At 36.3% G+C, this 20,749-nt stretch overlaps 1 protein-coding gene across 6 annotated transcripts in view; it reads right to left on the minus strand.

The window, feature by feature from the left end:
* rap1gap2b (RAP1 GTPase activating protein 2b) overlaps window positions 1-20,749 on the minus strand; it is a 40,893-nt gene that overhangs the window by 19,219 nt on the left and 925 nt on the right. For 4 of the 6 annotated variants that reach the window (XM_083565604.1, XM_083565603.1, XM_083565600.1 and 1 more), the window contains exon 2: window positions 12,766-12,801. Coding sequence is in view for 4 of the 6 variants with exons in the window: in XM_083565600.1 (XP_083421726.1) it covers window positions 12,766-12,801 (36 nt within the window). In the remaining 2 variants the exon portion in view is untranslated. Of the gene's footprint in view, window positions 1-5,914; window positions 6,236-12,765; window positions 12,802-20,749 lie in introns of those variants that run through there. The other 2 variants (XM_083565602.1, XM_083565601.1) reach the window with 2 other exon arrangements.

The following is a 20,749-nucleotide window of genomic DNA, read 5'->3' on the forward strand; positions in this document are numbered from 1 at the left end:
GAACTCCAGACAACTCTTCACAAAAATCTCTGTTATCTATCCCTCTGTATCTCTGATGGGCTCAGAATTCTTGGCTCTATTTCCATCTATCTATATATGTTTTTGTATATAAAGTATATAAAATATATACTCATTTTGCCACATTATATACAATTTTGGATGATTAAAAAAATGCATGTAAAATAATGCAAGTGGTTGTTATCATTGTAAATACAGACAGCGAGAATTTTATAGACAACTGTTGTCTGCAGTGTGATGAAAAAAGTCAAAGAGAAATTAATGGCGGCGAGGGCTGGAGGTTAAATGTAGTGCACATTGCTCTATAGACTCAGAGTGCTTCATTAAGACCATTCATTCCAGCAGGCAGGCAGAGAAAGACAGACTCTCGCAATAAGCGTTCACAGCTGATGAGATGGGAGACATGCTCAGGGATCGGTTTTTAGTGTGCACGGCCATGACTGACTGTCACATTATGGCATAGATGCTACATGTCTCTGCAAATGGATTGAATTTCAGAAACACGGTTATTCCTTAAAGATATTTCCTATAATTTTTTTTTACAGAGACACATACACTCACATGCCACTTTACTTACATACATCTGTACACCTCATCACTGTACACTGTCCAATCAGCCACTTACGGTGAGGCAGTGCAATGCATGCAATCATGCACATATGGGTGAAGAGCTTTAGTTTACATTTACATTAAACATCAGAATGGGGAGAAATGTGATTTCAGTTTGATTTTCATTTTGACCATAGCATGGTTATTGGTGCCAGATGGGCTGGTGTGAGTATTTCAGAAACTGCTGATCTCTTGGGATTTTCAGGCACACAATCAGCCAAGAACATGAATCTCAGGCTACAATGGGCAGAGATTTAGCAAAACTTGAAGTTGCACACTGGATAAAACATTGCCCAGTTTTTACCATAAATTTAGCATGAATTTGGTATGTATGCTATACATCTGTATATGGGTGTATCCTAAGATCATTGGCACAAGATGAAAATTTACCCAGAATGGGTGATGCTCCCAGACAGGAATCTGCAGTAGGGAAACCAGTTGTGCTTGACACCAGACATGTGAGGACACAGAGACAGGTTTATCTGCCAGCCTTTTCATCTTGATAAAATCCTCCCACTTTGATGCATGCAGCTCTGTATTAGCTGGTGTGGTCAGTATGGAAACTGTGATGTCTGCCCTTACCACATCATATTGCTCATTGCTCATACTTTCTTTTCTTTGCACAGATGTTCATTTGCACAGAGCAAATGAAACAGTGCTGACCTAAACTCTCTCCTTTTCTTGCTCTGGCATCCTGTGTCCATTCTCTGTTATTCACCTGTTCTCTCTCTGACCTTTTATAGTGTGTAATTGTCTCGCTTTCTCTGGGCTTTCTCTGGGTTAGAGGTCTGACAGTTAGCAACACATTTAGATACATAATGGATAATGTTCATCCATTCTGTAACCATCAAGGCAGAAGTGCTTTTTTTTTTTTTTTGCCAAAATGTCAGCTTCAACATTGCTTCCAGAAATATCTTTGCATTGCACTAAAGGTAAAGGCCCAAACCCGTCTGTCACTGCATAGAAAGTGTGTGTGAGAGAGAGAGAGAGAGAGAGAGAGAGAGAGAGAGAGAGAGAGAGAGAGAGAGAGAGAGAGAGAGAGAGAGAGAGAGAGAGAGAGAGAGAGAGAGAGAGAGAGAGAGAGAGAGTGTGAGAGAGAGAGAGGAGTAAAGAGAAAGTAAGGAAGAGTATATGCAACAGTATTAATGAATCTGAATGAAAGAAAGACAATATATATATATATATATATATATATATATATATATATATATATATATATATATATATATATATATATATATATATATATAATAACACACATATATGCATACAGACACACATTTCAACAGAAGTTACAGTACATACAACAATATGCATGGCCAATTGGTTTGTTTTAGGCTACACAATTCAAATGGTTGTTCAGACACTCGCTGAAACTTAGAGGCTGTATTTTGGGGAGTTCCCTTAGAAAAAGCCTCTTCTTGTACCATGAGCATTGGTTCTGTGATTCTGTGATTCTAAAAGGGTTCTGTAGGATCTTTGGGATCTTCTTTGCCTCTCTTAACATGCCTATTTGTACAAAGAAGCAGGAAATGATTAACATTTCAAAACTTGTAAAAATGTTATAATAGCACTGATTGTGTTTAAATATCTTTTTAACTGTTTGTGTATTATTTAATCTGATGCATGACTTTTGTGTCAATAATAGTTTTGGATTTTCATCAAGGCAATGAACAGAAAATGTGTATAACATTTATTATAAACAATCACAGTATTTCTAACATTGGAAACAAGTTTTAAAATAGATAATAAAAACCTTGTCTGCAAGCAGGATCATTCATTTGCATTTATTACCAATCTTTAAGTATGTCAATAATTTAATTCGAAATATTTTTGGGAGGACCGAACGTTATATCAAAAACAAAACCATTACAGGCTTTATAATAGACCAGTAGTTTATATGTATTCACTTAATCATTATCTATGCAACTCCAATATTAATGCATGATCATGTAGTTACAAGTGGTCTGAACGTCCATGAGGAATTGCTTTTTTTGCTGGGTTGCTTTGTACAAATGACAAAGCTTTGACAAATAATCGATGATATATCAATCAATAAAATCAGATCATGGAAAGAGTAAATGGAAGCAAATAACAAACATTATTAGAATTAAATTAAACTAATGCAGAGGACTAGTGTGTGTGTGTGTGTGTGTGTGTGTGTGTGTGTGTGTGTGTGTGTGTGTGTGTGTGTGTGTGTGTGTGTGTGATTGAGTGAGAAGCTAGGTCCCTCTACTGGTAAAACGTAGGTAGTAAAAGTTCTTCATTACACCATGCATGGATGGATGGTGGATGTTTTCATGTGGAATGTCTGCGTGTGCACTAACGTTTGATTATTCAGAACCGTGGACGATACGGTGGAATTTTTAACGATTAAAATTAATTTAAATCTAATATGCAAATGCATAAACAAAACCATTATTCAGCCGAAAAAATCCTGACAAAGCATGTTGCTGGAAACAACTGAGGAATGTATGTATGTATGAATGTATGTAGGTATTAGTAGTAGTAGAAGCAGCCATAGGAGTAGTATTTGCAGTAGTGACAGTAGAAGGAGCAGCATTGCCAGTAGAATAGTAGTAGTAATAGTAGTATAAGTAGAAGTAGTAGATGGAAAAAGTAGTATCAATAGTAGTAGTATATGGTATTATTGCTGCTATTTGTATTACTAAAAATTAGTGGCAATATATTTTAACACAATTTTTAAAATATATTTTAAGTATGTTAAAGTATCAATTATTTATAGAAACAGTAAGTATCTAATAAAAAATAATAAATACTTGAAAGTCTGGACTTCTGCCTAAATCTCTAGCAAAGAACAAGAAGCCACAAGTAAGCTTCCTCCAACATCAATTTCAATTCCCTGCTTAGTTTCATAGCAGCGAGAAGAGAAATTGCTCAGTGCACAGTTCTGTTCCCAAACTCAGCATACAGCATTAGGCTTCACTGTCCTTAGTGTTCATGCCGAACCTGGCCTTTTCTGCATGGCATATTGATTAAATTAAAGTTAAATATCTACTGTGGTTTTGCACATTATTGTGGAAGAGGTCAGATACTGGTGCACAGTTTTTGAGAATCCTTTGTATTACATCTTATTATAGGGGCTCATTATCCCATGAATTGAGGTAATCACCATCATTTGTATTAAGTTAAAAAATTACCCAAAATGTATGCTTGAAAATTGGTGTCGGATGTCCATTACTTGATAGCTGCATTCGTACCATAGACTTAGTGCAAGGTAAACAGAAAAATGCACCAGTAAATTGTCTGTATTTTGTTAGAACAAAGAAAAAACCTACAGTTACGTGTTCAAAACTGGTTGTGTAACACTTTTCTCCCTGACTGAGCACCCTTGACTTGGAGCTACACATCTATTTTTTATCAGACAAAGGCGCCACTATGAGCCCACTATAGAACAGGGAGAGATGCTGGTGGTGAACTACAGAGTGAAAGAGCATTAAGGGATGAGTGGTGGAGTGAAAGAGAAGTAGTCACTGCTGAGCCACAAAACTCCAGGAAAAAGAAAATGCAAGCAGACTGTACTAAAGGGGGTGTGAAGAACTCTCCAGAGAAATTAGGATGCAAGAGCAATATATAAATGTATAAATGTATTTGGAAATTGTAAATTAGCCTTTTCCAGATTAAAGATGACATAATAAAGTGATATTTTATAATTAACATAAACCCAAGAATCTTCTCCTGGGGACCTTATGCAGAGTTTTAAGCAGTAGAAGAGTTTGGGACTGCATGATATAGACAATGATAGCATTGTATTGTAATTTATTACACAATGAGTCTTGCAATGGTGATATTGATATCAAAGATAAAGCATGGTTTGCATTATGTTAGAAATAAAACACAATGGGGTGATGTGAATTACTATCAATTATTAGATTGTTTCCTTATTATAGCATATTCCATTCATTTCCGTGCCCCAAACCCCCATATTCTCCCCTATATGGGCACTTGCCAATTCCCACTAAACAAAGCATATAACAGCTACCACCTGGCATAGTGAGGGATAACAAATGCTTCTTCAAGACACCTGAAGTCAGTTTGTTCAAACTGCTGTCTGTCTCCTTCATGTACATGAGCTCATAGACATCCGTAATTGTTTGTGCTGAGGTTGAAAAACAGAGTATGCCATTTCTCCCACCCAGAGAGTAAAGCAAGTAGTGGGTGGTCTGCTAAATTCATATGTGTACAGTATATGGATAAAACTACATTACAAGTTTTACTTGTAATGTATTATTGTTGGGACTTGAACCAATGAACACCTGGTGGAAGGGCATTTAAAGTAATTTTGCTTGTACATCATAGCAATCTGCCAACGAAAATAAATAAAATAAAATAAAACCTTATAGTTCATATTCAATAAGGGCCACCATGTTAACGATTACACACATTTTTATAATCCACTTATATGTGTCTTGCAGACAATTTGTGAATTAGCTTTTACAAGTGAAAAGATAAATGATGTACAGGATCGACGTAAAACTTTTATTTAACTTACAATTTTAACTTGTTATTGCTTCCAGCAACATATAAAGCTTACAAAACAATGCTCATTCATCTTTTGCTCTTTTAATTTAAGACACACCACATCATTTACTTAATCACTTGTTAAAGAAGAACATTTCTGTAGAATACTTTCATGAATTTTTCAGTGAAATGTATTTCTTTTGTTTTTCAGGGAGAATAACATATGGTCATCTCGGCAGACCGCGATCTGTGCATCGCTACCACAAAAACTTTTAGTTAGTAAGTATTATTTTAACTGTATTGGTATATTGTTGTGAAATTGGATTAGAAATGCAGAATAAACTGCAGCTACGCTAAAAAGACTTTTCATTAATTGCCAGGGCAAAACAGCCAAATAGGCTTAAATTGAATGTTAGTCACATATTTTAAATACATGTTGATTGCCCCAACAGCTGGTATAAGAACTTTCATTATACTTAAGTCAAGTTTATTTCTATAGTGCTTCACAACAGATATTGTCTCAAAGAAGATTGTGTGTGAATATTTTCTATTCTTTTTTTGTAGTACAGGTAAACGTCAAATATTTTGCCCATGGTAAGCACATACATAATATGATGAATTGGATGATCAACTCTCTCATCTCCCCAGATTTCAGGTAAACAGACAAATCAATAATAGTTACAACAGTTACAACAGTTACACAAAAAATAAACTGTTAGGCTTTTTAGTTGGTTTTACATTGCAGCTGTATAATAATTTTATTATTGTAAATAAATATATAGCTCACTATGCATGCTAAACTTACCACAATTTGCGTGGCATGTTCACTGTTCTGTCTTGTCTGGTTGCTCAATTTCCTATTTTCGTGTACAAAATGGAACAAGAGATACGCGTGCAATGGCTACTTATTACTCTGTCCTAGGATGAATACGAAGCACTTCACTTTGTTGTGTCTGTAAGGGGTGGGAGCAGAGTGAGAAAGAGAGGGAGAGAGAGAGAGAGAGAGAGAGAGAGAGAGAGAGAGAGAGAGAGAGAGAGAGAGAGAGAGAGAGAGAGAGAGAGAGAAGAAGTGCTTCTGTCCTCACAGAAACCCAGTTAGCCCTATATACCAGCTCTGTCAAGCTTGGTTTGATAAATAACACACTCGGATGGACAGGAAGGCTGTAGAAATGGGGTAGGAATTAATAACAATGGATGATGCCAACAGGATGCATAATATAAACCTTGAATTACCCATACAATGGGAAAAGTTGATATTTGACATACTTCAATAAATCATGAACAAACCAGACTGGCATATAGACTGACAGGAATTGATGGCACATAGGTGCAATAAATTTGCTAATGTTTAAAGCACTTGTCAGAGAATTTAACTTTAGATTTGGTCCCTTATGAGGCCTTTACACAACATTATAACATTTATGTACATTTATGTAAGGATAAAGGTATACAATCTATTAATAATACTGTAGGTAATGTGTCCTACCCAACACAATACAGGCATGTTATGTATAAATAACATAGAACATTGATAAAACTTAACAAAAAAATCTTAAAGCTCATAGAAAAGCATACTAATTCAAATGCACTATAATTATACTTTTTTTGTCAAATACAGTCATTAAATTGTTAGCATTCATGTGTGAATCCGTTTAAAATCACATTTACTGAATAATTCTCATTCTCATTCACATTATGCCACCTGAACACATGTTTAACAGTTATTGCAAAAACAACTGGGATATAAAAATGATGCCAACTGTGATACAAAAAACACAGCCTAAAAGACATCCCTGAAGTATTTGGAGCAGCACCATACAACCAGCTGAAACATTTCCAATTAGCATCCAGGCTAAGGCTGACCTTCCTATATCATGAGCATAAGCATAACCTTTACCAGTACAGTCCTCTCAGATTAGGGTCAAATGTATAAAGAGTCACAGACCAGTACATGAAGGTAACAACATATGGCAAAATCTTATCATGAGAATTCTATTTAGGCAATTGAAAATTTGTTGGGTGTACCCGGGAACACTGTATTATAGTGTTATATAAACGTTCTGCTTGTATCTGTCCTGCCAGCCAATGTGCCTGGCACACAGAATGGTGCACTCTGTTGTCAGGGAGACTGAACAGCAGGTGAAGACTGAGATGTGGAGCTACCACCTGTTACCAGTGTAACTGCTCGCCAAAGCGAACATCACTGGATTACAGTTACACAATACCGGATATTATTTTTAGAAGAAAATGCACTACAGCATCCAAACCCTGATGGACACATGATTCTTTATAATTCTGACACATTTTCGGAATCACATGTTCGTTGCCAATGATTCATAGGTGTGACTTGTGTAGTTCATTCAAAATTGTCGCTACCTGTTGAATTCATGAATCTGATTGGTCAGAAATAGATGATTAAATTTTTCTTAAAGCAGCTTTTGGAGTAGTGCTGGCTGCAGGGTTTCTATTATTGCACCTGTTGTACGTTATTGTTTCTATAAAACAACCTAAAAATGGATTTGTATGGTCCACATAAACTGATTTCTAAGATGCTGTTTAACTGGATATACTCTCTAGTCTAAGTATAGAGAAAAATCTGAAAACACTTATTTTCATGACAGAGGACTTTGTCATGACAAGCAGAATAAAAAGAATAAATAATTTTGGATGTGGTGTTATTACACTCAAATTTGAATCATAATCAGTTTTGGTTTATTAACAGTTACTCCCCTTTTGTTTAAGTGCAGATCACATCACCCTGTTGCTGATTATTTTCCCATATCTGTGAACAATTTTTTCCATGAACATCGAATCATTGGTGAATAAAAAACTGTTTAACACTGCTCTTAATCTCAAAGGTGTTCAGTAGGGTTGAGGTCAGAACTATATAGCAGGTCACTCAAGATTTTCCACTTCAACCCATGTAAACTATTTGTTTTTCAGCTGGCTTTGTGCACAGGGGCATTGTCAGGCTGAAACAGGTTCGGATCTCCTAGTTCAGGTGAAGGGGAATTTTTATTAATTTAATGTAATTTAACTGCATTCAAAGACGTCCTCTACAAATGTATGACTCCAGAAGTGTGGTAAGAAATATAGTGTACCTTTCTCACATGGGACAATGTAATTATTGTTATTATACAAAGTGATTGAATGACCCTGCAGGATCACACTTCTTGGTTTATTTTCCCTGTAATTGGGTTCCCAGATAAGACACAATATAGGAGATTCACCAGCAACTTCTAAAATGTCAAAGTAATCATTCTGCAAAGTTACTGTGCATTCAAGTTCAAAATAGCATTCACGTATATATCTATCTAAAAGTTGCTTTGGTAAGAACATCACAATTTGTTGTGCTTTTTAAATGATTGTATAGTGTTTCTAACCTCAACATTTTATCCACAGAACCTTTTAAAATGCTATGTTTCCTGTAGGATGCAAGTGTTTCATTGGATCATTTAGCATTTAGCATCTTATCACTTGGACTACTTCTTTATAAACTGTATGTGTAAATGACTATGGATCACAAGACTTTGGACTTCTAGTGCACACTCTCCCAGTTTAAGCGCAGATTAAAGACATATCTTTTAAACAAGGTCTACACATAACACATATCACATATCATAATCTTGTGCTCCAGTTTATCTGATCAAATGCACATTATCTACTTGTGCTTGTTAATATTATAAACAGCAGCTACGCTAATTCCTCTCCACTGCTTCTCTTTCTCTGCCTATCCTGAGGCATCACGAGCACCAGCTCCAGTTGTGTCCCACCTCATGAAGATTATGGACCTTCAAAGAAGTAGGTGCCGACCCCGCAAACATCCCTAACCATCTAGAGACGTACCAGCGCCATTTGGATCCCACTTCATGTAGAGTTTGGTCATTGGATCTCTTTGAATTTTGAAAGGCTCTGGCATGAAGGAGTTGGTGTTGGATCTATGATGATCTCAAATGTTGAGCTTTTGTATGAGTTGATCAGTAACTCCTGGTTCCACAATGTCAACTGACTTTATAAGACTGTAGAATGGACATTACTCATAATCACACACACTCCGGTATTCATGGTACAGTAGTTCTCACTCTCCAGTATTTTGTATTGTTTTAAGATTTATAATCACATCCTTGATAATACTCAAATCAGGACGGGTTCCGCTTTTGAGTCTGGTTTCTCTTAAGGTTTCTTCCTCATTCATCTAGGGAGTTTTTCGATGCAGAAGTCGCCCCAGATTTGCTCATCAGGAATAAATACACGTAATTCACTTTAATTCTTAAATTCTCTAAAGCTGCTTTGAGACAATGTTTATTGTAAAAGCGCAAAAGAAATAAACTTGAAATTGAACCTGAAATTTGTTCAAGATATAAGTTCAACATTTAGTTTATATTTATTCACTGGACTCCTGCTTATTCTCATATTATTACTTACTCAAACCATTTTATATGGTGATCTGAAGAACGTTACTCGTCTAATCAGGAGAGGATAATGGCTCAAGGCTTTAATGCATGCTGATTCATGGGCAAAACATAAGCACATCAGAGGTTCCAGATCCACTACAGGTTCAAAGTATTCACCTTGAAAATGGATATGCTATAAATAAAATGCACTTTGCTCTTTCTGTGGGCATGTGAGCCGACATGAGCGTACACTACAGCTGGAAATATTAAAATTTGCCTTTCATCGTGTCTGTGGTTTGATATGTAGCGGCCAACTTGAAGTGAGGATAAACAGTGGATAATTTCCATGTGTATTAGAGCAAATGGATGTGAGATGTCCGTGTAGTCACGACCTCATTCAGCCAGTTCATCCTCACTTATTCCCTAATGACAAAGATATACTATACATACACATATATACACATACAGTGAGGAAAATAAGTATTTGAACACCCTGCTATTTTGCAAGTTCTCCCACTTAGAAATCATAGAAGGGTCTGAAATTGTCATCGTAGGTGCATGTCCACTGTGAGAGACATAATCTAAAAAAAAAATCCAGAAATCACAATGTATGATTTTTTAACTATTTATTTGAACGATACAGCTGCAAATAAGTATTTGAACACCTAAGAAAGTCAATGTTAATATTTGGTACAGTAGCCTTTGTTTGCAATTACAGAGGTCAAACGTTTCCTGTAGTTTTTCACCAGGTTTGTACACACTGCAGGAGGGATTTTGGCCCACTCCTCCACACAGATCTTCTCTAGATCAGTCAGGTTTCTGGCCTGTCGCAGAGAAACACGGAGTTTGAGCTCCCTCCAAAGATTCTCTATTGGGTTTAGGTCTGGAGACTGGCTAGGCCACGGCAGAACCTTGATATGCTTCTTACAGAGCCACTCCTTGGTTATCCTGGCTGTGTGCTTCGGGTCATTGTCATGTTGGAAGACCCAGCCTCGACCCATCTTCAATGTTCTAAATGAGGGAAGGAGGTTGCTCCCCAAAATCTCGCAATACATGGCCCCGGTCATCCTCTCCTTAATACAGTGCAGTCGCCCTGTCCCATGTGCAAAAAAAAAACACCCCCAAAGCATGTTGCTACCACCCCCATGCTTCACAGTAGGGATGGTGTTCTTGGGATGGTACTCATCATTCTTCTTCCTCCAAACACGTTTAGTGGAATTATGACCCAAAAGTTCTATTTTGGTCTCATCTGACCACATGACTTTCTCCCATGACTCCTCTGGATCATCCAAATGGTCATTGGCAAACTTATGACGTGCCTGGACATGTGCTGGTTTAAGCAGGGGAACCTTCCGTGCCATGCATAATTTCAAACCATGATGTCTTAGTGTATTACCAACAGTAACCCTGGAAACGGTGGTCCCAGCTCTTTTCAGGTCATTCCGTGTAGTTCTGGGCTGATTTATCACCTTTCTTAGGATCATTGAGACCCCACGAGGTGAGATCTTGCATGGAGCCCCAGTCCGAGGGAGATTGACAGTCATGTTTAGCTTCTTCCATTTTCTAATGATTGCTCCAACAGTGGACCTTTTTTCACCAAGCTGCTTGCAAATTTCCCCGTAGCCCTTTCCAGCCTTGTGGAGGTGTACAATTTTGTCTCTAGTGTCTTTGGACAGCTTTTTTGGTCTTGGCCATGTTAGTAGTTGGATTCTTACTGATTGTATGGGGTGGACAGGTGTCTTTATGCAGCTAACGACCTCAAACAGGTGCATCTAATTTAGGATAATAAATGTAGTGGAGGTGGACATTTTAAAGGCAGACTAACAGGTCTTTGAGGGTCAGAATTCTAGCTGATAGACAGGTGTTCAAATACTTATTTGCAGCTGTATCATACAAATAAATAGTTTAAAAATCATATATTGTGATTTTATGGATTTTTTTTTTTTTAGATTATGTCTCTCACAGTGGACATGCACCTACAATGACAATTTCAGACCCCTCCATGATTTCTAAGTGTGAGAACTTGCAAAATAGCAGGGTGTTCAAATACTTATTTTCCTCACTGTATATGTTTATACAATACATATAGAACTTTAGCAATCCTTTCCATTTCCCATTAGAGAGGAGGTGAGAGATGGGGAGAGAAAGAAAGAACTGATAAATCTAAGAAATGAATTAAACACAACAGGTTGTGCTTTCAAAGAGAAATAATCAATGCCAGGTTGAAGTAACAGGACGAATTGAACATTGCTGACCCAAAGCTGATTATATTCAAATAAAGGCCCCATAGTGTTTTATTCCTTTAATACTACTGCAATTCATTACCACTACCAATTTTTTATTCATTATCCATTTAGAGTTGCATAAAATATCTACAATACAGGTACATTTTTCCCTTTTTTCTCCTTATACTTAAGTTCGTTAAAAGATACAGCATAATACATAGAAACCACAAAGTCCAAGGCCATTTGACTTGAAGATTATCCAGAAAAGTTACATCTTTACCTTTGGCAACTGCACAGAGCTGACACTATAGACTCTTTGCCTTATTTAAATAATTACAAATGTAAAGCACAGATGTTAGATGTTAATCTGTATTGCCATTCTGCAAGGCTTTGTGTATGTATTAATATAGAAATGAGTATGACCAATACCAACAAGGTTATAAAAACTCGAGAGTTTTTGGGTATAAATTTCCCAGGAGATCTAGGATTCTAGATCTGTCCACAGAACTTTCTTCTAGTCAATCTTTGACCAATTTTATATATATATATATATATATATATATATATATATATATATATATATATATATATATATATATATATATATATATATATACATTTAATTAAATAATATTTAGAGATTGGTTTGCTTTGCACACCATGTGAATTACATCTGTAATCAAAAGTGCATAACAGAGCAATCAGTAGATTGTAACTCTAAATCAAGACTGCAAACCATTTTTAAACTGAACTGTTCTATTTGTGTTCCTTGCTCGTATTATGTGATTGCTGAATAGAAATCTGATTGCGATAAGTGCCTCTGCATGTGCTGTCCTGAATGAGAGACAAGAAACCTTTTGAACATGTAGCTTTCCAGGCCCTTTTTGTAGCTAGGAATAATGTTAATTACACACTCATCATCCTAGCGACTGTCCATTAATCCATGCCTATACAAATACACGGATAACTTATTATACGCTGTAAGTGTCTGTCTGTGTGTCTCTGTGTGTTGTGTTTGAAGAGGGCAGATAACTTACCGAGTTCGTAGCGCAGTAACAGAAGATTTATCAATCCTGAATTTGGAAGGAAAAAAGACACAGTTTAAGTTTGTCATTAGATCTAAAAAATAAAACAGTGTTCAAAAACTTAAACCAAGTTCAGGCCTGTTAATTAGCCAATCATGTTCTTTTGTTGTTGGTATAGAAAAAAAACTACATGGTGTGAGTGCTCCAGGAAGAGGATTAAGAAACACAGATCTAATAGTTTCATGTTTTATTTTTTTTCTGCATAAACATGATACAGCAGATCAAATTGTATTAACATATAGTCAGAGTTCTAAGTGCTGCACATACATAAAAGCCTTGACATTAGATATTAATCACATTCAAATTACAGTACAAATTTCATGGTAAGGGTTAGAGCAAAGGCAGGTAAAGTTAACAAACACCCACAAAAATGTAATGCTCAGAAACACATGACTAACTTGAAACTTCAACTAATAAAATAAGGCAACAGAGAAGTGAAAAAAAGATAAGAAACATAAGATAAACAGATATTTTTTTTAAGTGGAAACAAAAGTGGTGTATGAACCGGGTGGGGCTGATATCTGCAGAAAATAAAAATAAGTAAATAATGTCTAAAGTTATAGAAACAGATACACCTTATTAGTACCTATATCTTTGCACACTCCAGCATTTAGAGTTTAGTTGTTATACCTAGCTGGCATAAACAGTTTTAACAAAATATTAAATTAAAAAGTAATATAGCTTATGGCTAACATGAACTAGCCAAGTAACCTATTGAATTCATGGTAGATAAGCAAAGGAAGCAATATACTATGCACCAATATAAAATACATTTCAATGAGAAACTGCTTTTTTCTAAAATAAATTAACTGAACAGAAAACTCTTTGGTGAACACTCTGTTTCAGTGCTCAGAGCCATGCAGCTTCTCCTGCATTTTCTGCATAATGCTAGCTGAAGGGTCATCTGGTTTGCTGCAACACTAATTAATGGGTTATTCTAATCCATGAGTTGGTCTGTTTTAGTATAATGCTAATTCAAGGATTGGCCTTTTTCCTCTAATGCTAATTTGTGAATTTGTCTGTCTTCTGTAATGCTAATTTGTGGGTCACATTTGAAAGGCTTCGGTACACTAAACTGTGTAATAAAGGCCCAATTCTTCCGGATTGCGTCACAAATTAAAAGGAAGTTACAAAAATAGCCTGACTGCCAAAAAAATGTCTTGTTAACATAATGCAGTTGCTGTTTAACTCATTACTTGCATCAATAGAATATATTAGCAACCACTGGTGTTTTCAGACTACATTTACTTTGTTTATACACCGTAACCAAATAATATCAATAAGTAAATTTTCTTCCAAATTGATGCAGAATTTGAGAAGCAACTAATATCTAACTAGTAGGAGTTTGTGAACCCCCCTTCCTTTCATTACACAAGGTCCCCATGTGTTTATTCGTTGTCAGTTCCAGTTAGAGTGAGGCAGATTTAATGCTATTCACACTGACAAGCAAGAAAGGTCATCCATTAAAACTGTGTTCTTCTGAATACACAGAAAATGCCACAGTGAGAGAAATCATACCCATACGCCACATAAGCCTGGACCCATATAAGAGAAACTATTAGTGAACTAATGAACACAATAAATATAGTGACTTTGTGGGTGGTTGTTTTTGTTTTCTTTCAGAAAAAGCCAGACATCTATAATGCTACAGGGTCACAGTGGAGTGTATGGAGACAGCATTTATCACAATGTTGAGTAGCAGAGGCTGTGTGAGGGGCAGTGTAAGTGTAGACCACGGATTAAAAAAAACTAACTATAAAAAATAGATCAACATTAAAGTAAGTGAGAAGTAAGAGAAGTGAGAATAAATTTACATTTCACATTAATATTTATTGATTTGGCAGGAGCCTTTTTAAAGGCAGAAACCAACCCATTTGCTGCAGAAAACAACTAATCTGCAGCATAGAGCATACATACATAGCATATTGACCAAAAGACAGACCTGGAAATTATAGAAAGTCACAACTAAACCACAAAAAACTACATACAAAAGGCAAAAAACACTCAGTCATGCTACAAACACTTGTTTTAACACTAATAATAGAGCTGAAAGGGAACATTAGGCTTATTCAAATTATTATATATTTTTTTATTTTACGTATAAGCAAGATATTGTTCTAATGACTAACAAAAATCACATTTTATCCAACAATTGCAATGGCAATGTGTGAAAGTTTTCAAATTTGAATTAAAACTAGTTTTACTTTTACTATTAAGGCCTTGTTCGGGGGAATAACTGATCATCTAGCATTCATGAGATATGAGCATTTCACTGGTCAAAATCCAAACTGCTGACGCATTAAGAGCTAGGGTTATTCTCTATGTAGAAGAATGAGCTATAATAGCTAGTTATCATTTTGTTTTTTGCAGCATATGGGTTCAATTGGATAATCAGTAGAAGGTTGCCAGTTGTGGTAAATATTCTCTATACAGATAATAGTATTGGGACACCTGACTTTTCGGTTACCACAAAATTGGAAGCACACAGTTGAATATGACTTTGGATGCGTTAAATATTCAATTTTCCCTTTACTTAACTAGGAGACCCAAACCTTCTCTAGCATGACACAATTTTTACATCTTTGCTAAATTATTAAATACCTAGCAAGACTTAATTTTATAATTAACATGAGCAAGCTATCATGTCCTTAATTTATATGATATTGATAATGGATGTAGTGTTTACTCTTATATTGCTTTAAAAAGTCATTTATAAAGTAATTACTCAAGTAGATTTTTACAGTGACTTATTGGCTCGCATTTACTGTTGTAATTTTCTTTTTTACTTTTACTCATGTGAATTATTGCTACTGACGCATTGTTTTGACAAGGGCAAGTGGACCAGGCAAGAATGTACACACCTGCTTGATCAAGATGAAAAGTGAAACAGCACATTTTCTTACTTCTCTTTTTGAATCACGTGTGAATGAATGTTGTGTGTGTGTGTGTGTGTGTGTGTGTGTGTGTGTGTGTGTGTGTGTGTGTGTGTGTGTGTGTCTGTCTGTCTGTTTTGACAGAGTTACCGGTAGTGTGTTTTTGGGGCTTGCAGTTAGTTTGGGTGTGGTGGGGATGTGGGTGACAAGAGAGGAAGGGTGTGTATACGTGTGACAGAATTTCCCACAGTGAATAAATAAAAAAACTGATGCACAAAAAGAAACAGATGATCTGTGCACATGTGAGTACAAATAAATGCAGCTTAAAAAGCTACAACATGCAACATATACAGCATCTCACAAAATATACATACAGTATCTTTTGTACAGTGCTGTTTAAAAAATTATACAGTCCTTACATTTAAGCAACTATTTTAGTATATCTTCGAGGGACAATACAATTGAAATAAAACGTGAATATATTTTAGGGTAGTCAATTTACAGCTTCTACAGCAGTATAAATTTACTGTCCTCTATAAATAACTTCACATGCAGCCATTATCGTCAAAATAGCTGCCAACAAATGTGAGTACACCTTAAGTTATAACAGCTGTATGTCACGTAACCATGCAAAGCCACATGTCCTATTTATCATGTTCATGTTTTTTTCTGCTTAACAGCACCATACAAATTTCTGTATCTTGTATTAGAGCAGTAATAATTTGCTGCATTGAGTACAATTCTCTCATACTGACCACTGGATGTTCAACATGGCACCTCATGGAAAAAAGACTCTCTGAGGATTTGATAATTAAAATTGTTGTTCTCCACAAAGATGGCCTAGGCTATAGGAAGAACAGAACACCCTGAAACTAGTTACTAGTTACAGTACAGTGGCCAGTTTTACAAGGTTTTCCAAGATGGGTTGCACACCTTACAGGCCTCGCCAGGGTCCCATTGTACGATTTCTCTAAATCCATAAACGCACAATGCAACTCCACCTGACCTTCTCTATACTTCTCTATCAACATTCTCAAAGCAAATAATGCGTCTGTAGTGCTCTTTCTTGGCATGAAACCATACTTTTGCTCACAGATGGTCACCTCTTCTCTCAGCCTGGCTTCCACTACTCTTTTCCATAACCTGATGGTGTGGCTGATCAACTTTATTCCCATGTATCTTCCTTATTCTTAAAAACCTGATACCAGCACACTCCTGTTCCATTCCTCAGGCATCCTCTCACCTTCCAAAATCTTGTTAAACAATCTTGTTAAAAACTCCATTGCCATCTCTTCTAAACATCCCCATGCTCCTACTGGTAGTCATCTGGTCCTACTGACTTTCCACTCTTCATCCTCTTAATCTCTTCTCTCACTTTCTCTTTACTAATCCTATCCACTTCCTGCTTCACCATCTCCACATCATCCAAACTTCTCTCGCTCTCATTTTCCTCTTTCATTAGCTGCTCAAAATACTCCCTCCATCTACTCAACATACTCTCCTCACTGGTCAACACATTTCCATCGACATTCTTTATTGCTCTTACGTGCAGCACATCCTTCCCAGCTCGGTCCCTCTGCCTGGCCAATCGGTATAAATCCTTTCTTCTTCCTTAGTGTGCAACTTCTCATACAGCTCCTCATATGCCTTTTTTCTTGGCTTTTGCCACATCCCTCTTCACCTGCTTTCGCATTGCCTTGGACTCCTGCCAGAATTTGTCATCTCTCTGCTGATCCAAATTCTGTTTTGCCAACCTCTAACTCCTATTGCACTCCTGCACTTCCTCCCTCTTCCCTAAATCTCACACTACAGTCTTGCTCTTTCAGTTTGCACCATCTTATTAGTTTTTCAGTCCTCACTCTCCTCCTCATCTTCTTCACCACCAAAGCCATCCTACAGACCACCATCCGATGCGGTCTAGCTACACTGTCCCCTGCCAACACCCTACAGTCTCCAATCTCCTCCAGGTTGCATCTCCGACATAGAATATAGTCTACCTTTGTGCACCTTCCTCCACTCTAGCCTTATATGTCACCCTATGCTCCTCCAATTTCCAACATAATAACAACCCCAAACACACTGCTAGGATGACAACTGCCTTGCTGAGGGAGCTGTAAGTGAAGGTGTTGGAGTGGCCAAGTTTGTCTTCAGACCTGAATCCTATTGAGCACCTATAGGGCATTCTCAAACAGAAGGTGGGGAAGAGCCATGTGTCATTATTAAGTAGTGGATGAGGATCCCAGCAACAACATCTATAAGCTGCACATCTACTATTTTGAAATATGTGCAATTTTCATTTCTATAATTTTGTCCCTTGAGAACATATAATAAAATGGTTGCTAAAATGTGAAGGGTGTACTCACTTTTGTGATATACTGTATATATATATATATATATATATATATATATATATATATATATATATATATATATATATATATATATATATATATATATATATATATATATTGTGTGTGTGTGTGTGTGTGTGTGTTTACACCATATAAAAATTTCTGTGTGGCCAAATGTATCTGGACACTTCACACCCATAAGTGGCTCAAACTGTTGCCACAAAGCTGGAAATACACAGTTGCATAGGATGTATTTGTGTGCTGTGGCCTTACAAACTTCCCTTTGATGGACTAAGAGACCCAGAGCTGTTTCATAATGTCAAAGCCAGTGTTCACAAAGCAAGGCATTAGTCTGCTGTTACAGTAATCGCTGTGAAACCCTTTGTTATGTAAGGAAGGAAACATTACAGAATGTGCTGTAGGAATGCAAATTACTATTGGGATTGTATTAAGTGGAGCTGCTGTTACCACCTAAATGTACAAGTAGTCCCACACTTATGATGGAGATGCATTCCGATGACCCCATCATAACTTAAAAATATAATTACCCGAGGCATGGCCTAGTTTACTAAGGAGTTTTAAAGAATGGTGAAATGGTGTAGTAATATTTTTAAATAATTCTTGTATTGCTATTATCAACAGTAGATCAAAAAATCTTAAGGTGAAATATCGTAACTCAGGGACCATCTGTTGTTCTATAACACTGAGTCTTAGTGCATTTTATTTATCTTTTAGCACAGCAATTGAAACAGTCCTAATTACAAATAAGTTAGTCTTGATCTGATTCTAATCCTTCTATGAGCCTAACCCCTCTAACTCTTCATCACCCATCATCGCTTAGTAAACACATTTCTCCAGCCCAAAACACACTCTGTTGTCTTCATCCAACAGGCATTTGTCATAAATCACTATTAGCATTTATTAAAGTCTGACCATGATTTTAACCAACTGACCCAATCAGATTGGAGAATTTAATATCTGTGAGTTTTAGCACTGTGTAAAAGTGTTATTCAGGATTTAATGCTGATGCTATTACCTCCGTCATCATGTAATGAGACACAATTTATTTTACAAATAGAGGCTGTCACATTATTTACAATTTTTGACTGACATATCAGAAGACTCAGGTTAATGAGGAACACAACTTGGCATAAAAAGCAGAAGTGCCAGTGTCAGAACTGTCTTATCATCAAAGTCGTCTGTTTGTGTTCATGTATGTTTATGCTGGTTGTTAGAATGAGTTTCAAACAGTCCAGAGTGAAGCATGAATTTTTACAAACACGTTATTTTCTCACATAGATCATTGTTTGGATCAGATTATATGACCAAATTACATGATGTACTTTCAGGGTGTTAATGCACCTTCACATGTTTTTTACAAATGATCACATATAAAATTTACTTTTCACTGGTGTCACCAGTGCATATCCATTGGTTTCACTGTAAAAGTTTTAGAAAAGGTAAACAGTGAAAGTTGTGTGAAACCATAAACATGCATGTTAGAGTTATGTGTAGTAGAGAGAGAAGAGAGAGAGAGAGAGAGAGAGAGAGAGAGAGAGAGAGAGAGAGAGAGAGAGAGAGAGAGAGAGAGAGAGAAATACTATCTTCTATAATGCAAGCTAAACTTTAATGTGTCTTGTTCATGTAACAGTCTCATTGAGCCCTAAACCAGAGGTTTCCAACTCCCAGTACTAGGTAGTGAAAGTATTACTACTAGATATAAGACTATATTATTTATTGTGCGTTTTTACCTTTTTTTTTGACTTTTTAATAAAAGTCATTATCCAAAATTACAAAGGCACGATTTCAGAAAAGATAATTTTTACACTTGCAACATTTCCGCTAAACATTAGCATAAGTGTTAAACGAACATCCCTCAAAAGTTTTTGGCGTTGGTAAGGCACTCGTCATGGTTCAAGACATATGTTTTAAGTGTGTGGCTATGTATTAACCCCCAGTACTTATCTACTAACACAGACATGCCTTGGCTGCAAAAAATGTGTAGGTTTAATTCAGTGCAGAAACTGACAGAGGAATCAGTGCACCTTTATTGCATAAAATTAAAAAGCCCATCCCATATACATTTACATATCTATTAGAAATAGTGACATATTTTAAAGTTCATATAGAGGACCTAAGAGGCTTGTGCATGGAAGCGCAGTGTAATGCTAATATCTATTTTCTCTTACATAATTACCAAACCCTGGCTCTGAGGAAGACATGAAGCAAAACAGTAGGCAGGCCAAACTGAACAGAATACTTGGTACACTGTTATTCAGCATGTGATACATTGTTTCTGTCATCTTCTGTCACTAAACACTCAGTTGACATCAGAGAGAAGACTGAAGGTTTTGGTTTAACAAATAAGACTGGTCCATTCTTACCAAAATATGTAATTTGAGGTTTCTTTAGGAGTTTGACAGTTCTAGCTTCTTTTTTTTTCATTCTAATTTGAAACTGTACTGAAACATTTTACCTTCAAACATTTGCTTTAGTTTTACACTTGTATAGGTGATGGGCAATTGTATCTAAGATACTGAACAGTGTATGATTAGGGAATGGACATTAACATTAGCATGCAGGCCAATTGTAATACAGATCAGAGACATTTTGGCCACTATTGCATGGATTTGTGTGCATGCAAGAGACAGAAAAGCCCATATCTGTAGTGTTATACACCACCAGTGTAAATAGTCTGATGAGGAAATGCTG

Source organism: Silurus aristotelis (assembly GCF_946808225.1).
Source record: "Silurus aristotelis genome assembly, chromosome: 16".
Lineage (NCBI taxonomy): Eukaryota > Metazoa > Chordata > Actinopteri > Siluriformes > Siluridae > Silurus > Silurus aristotelis.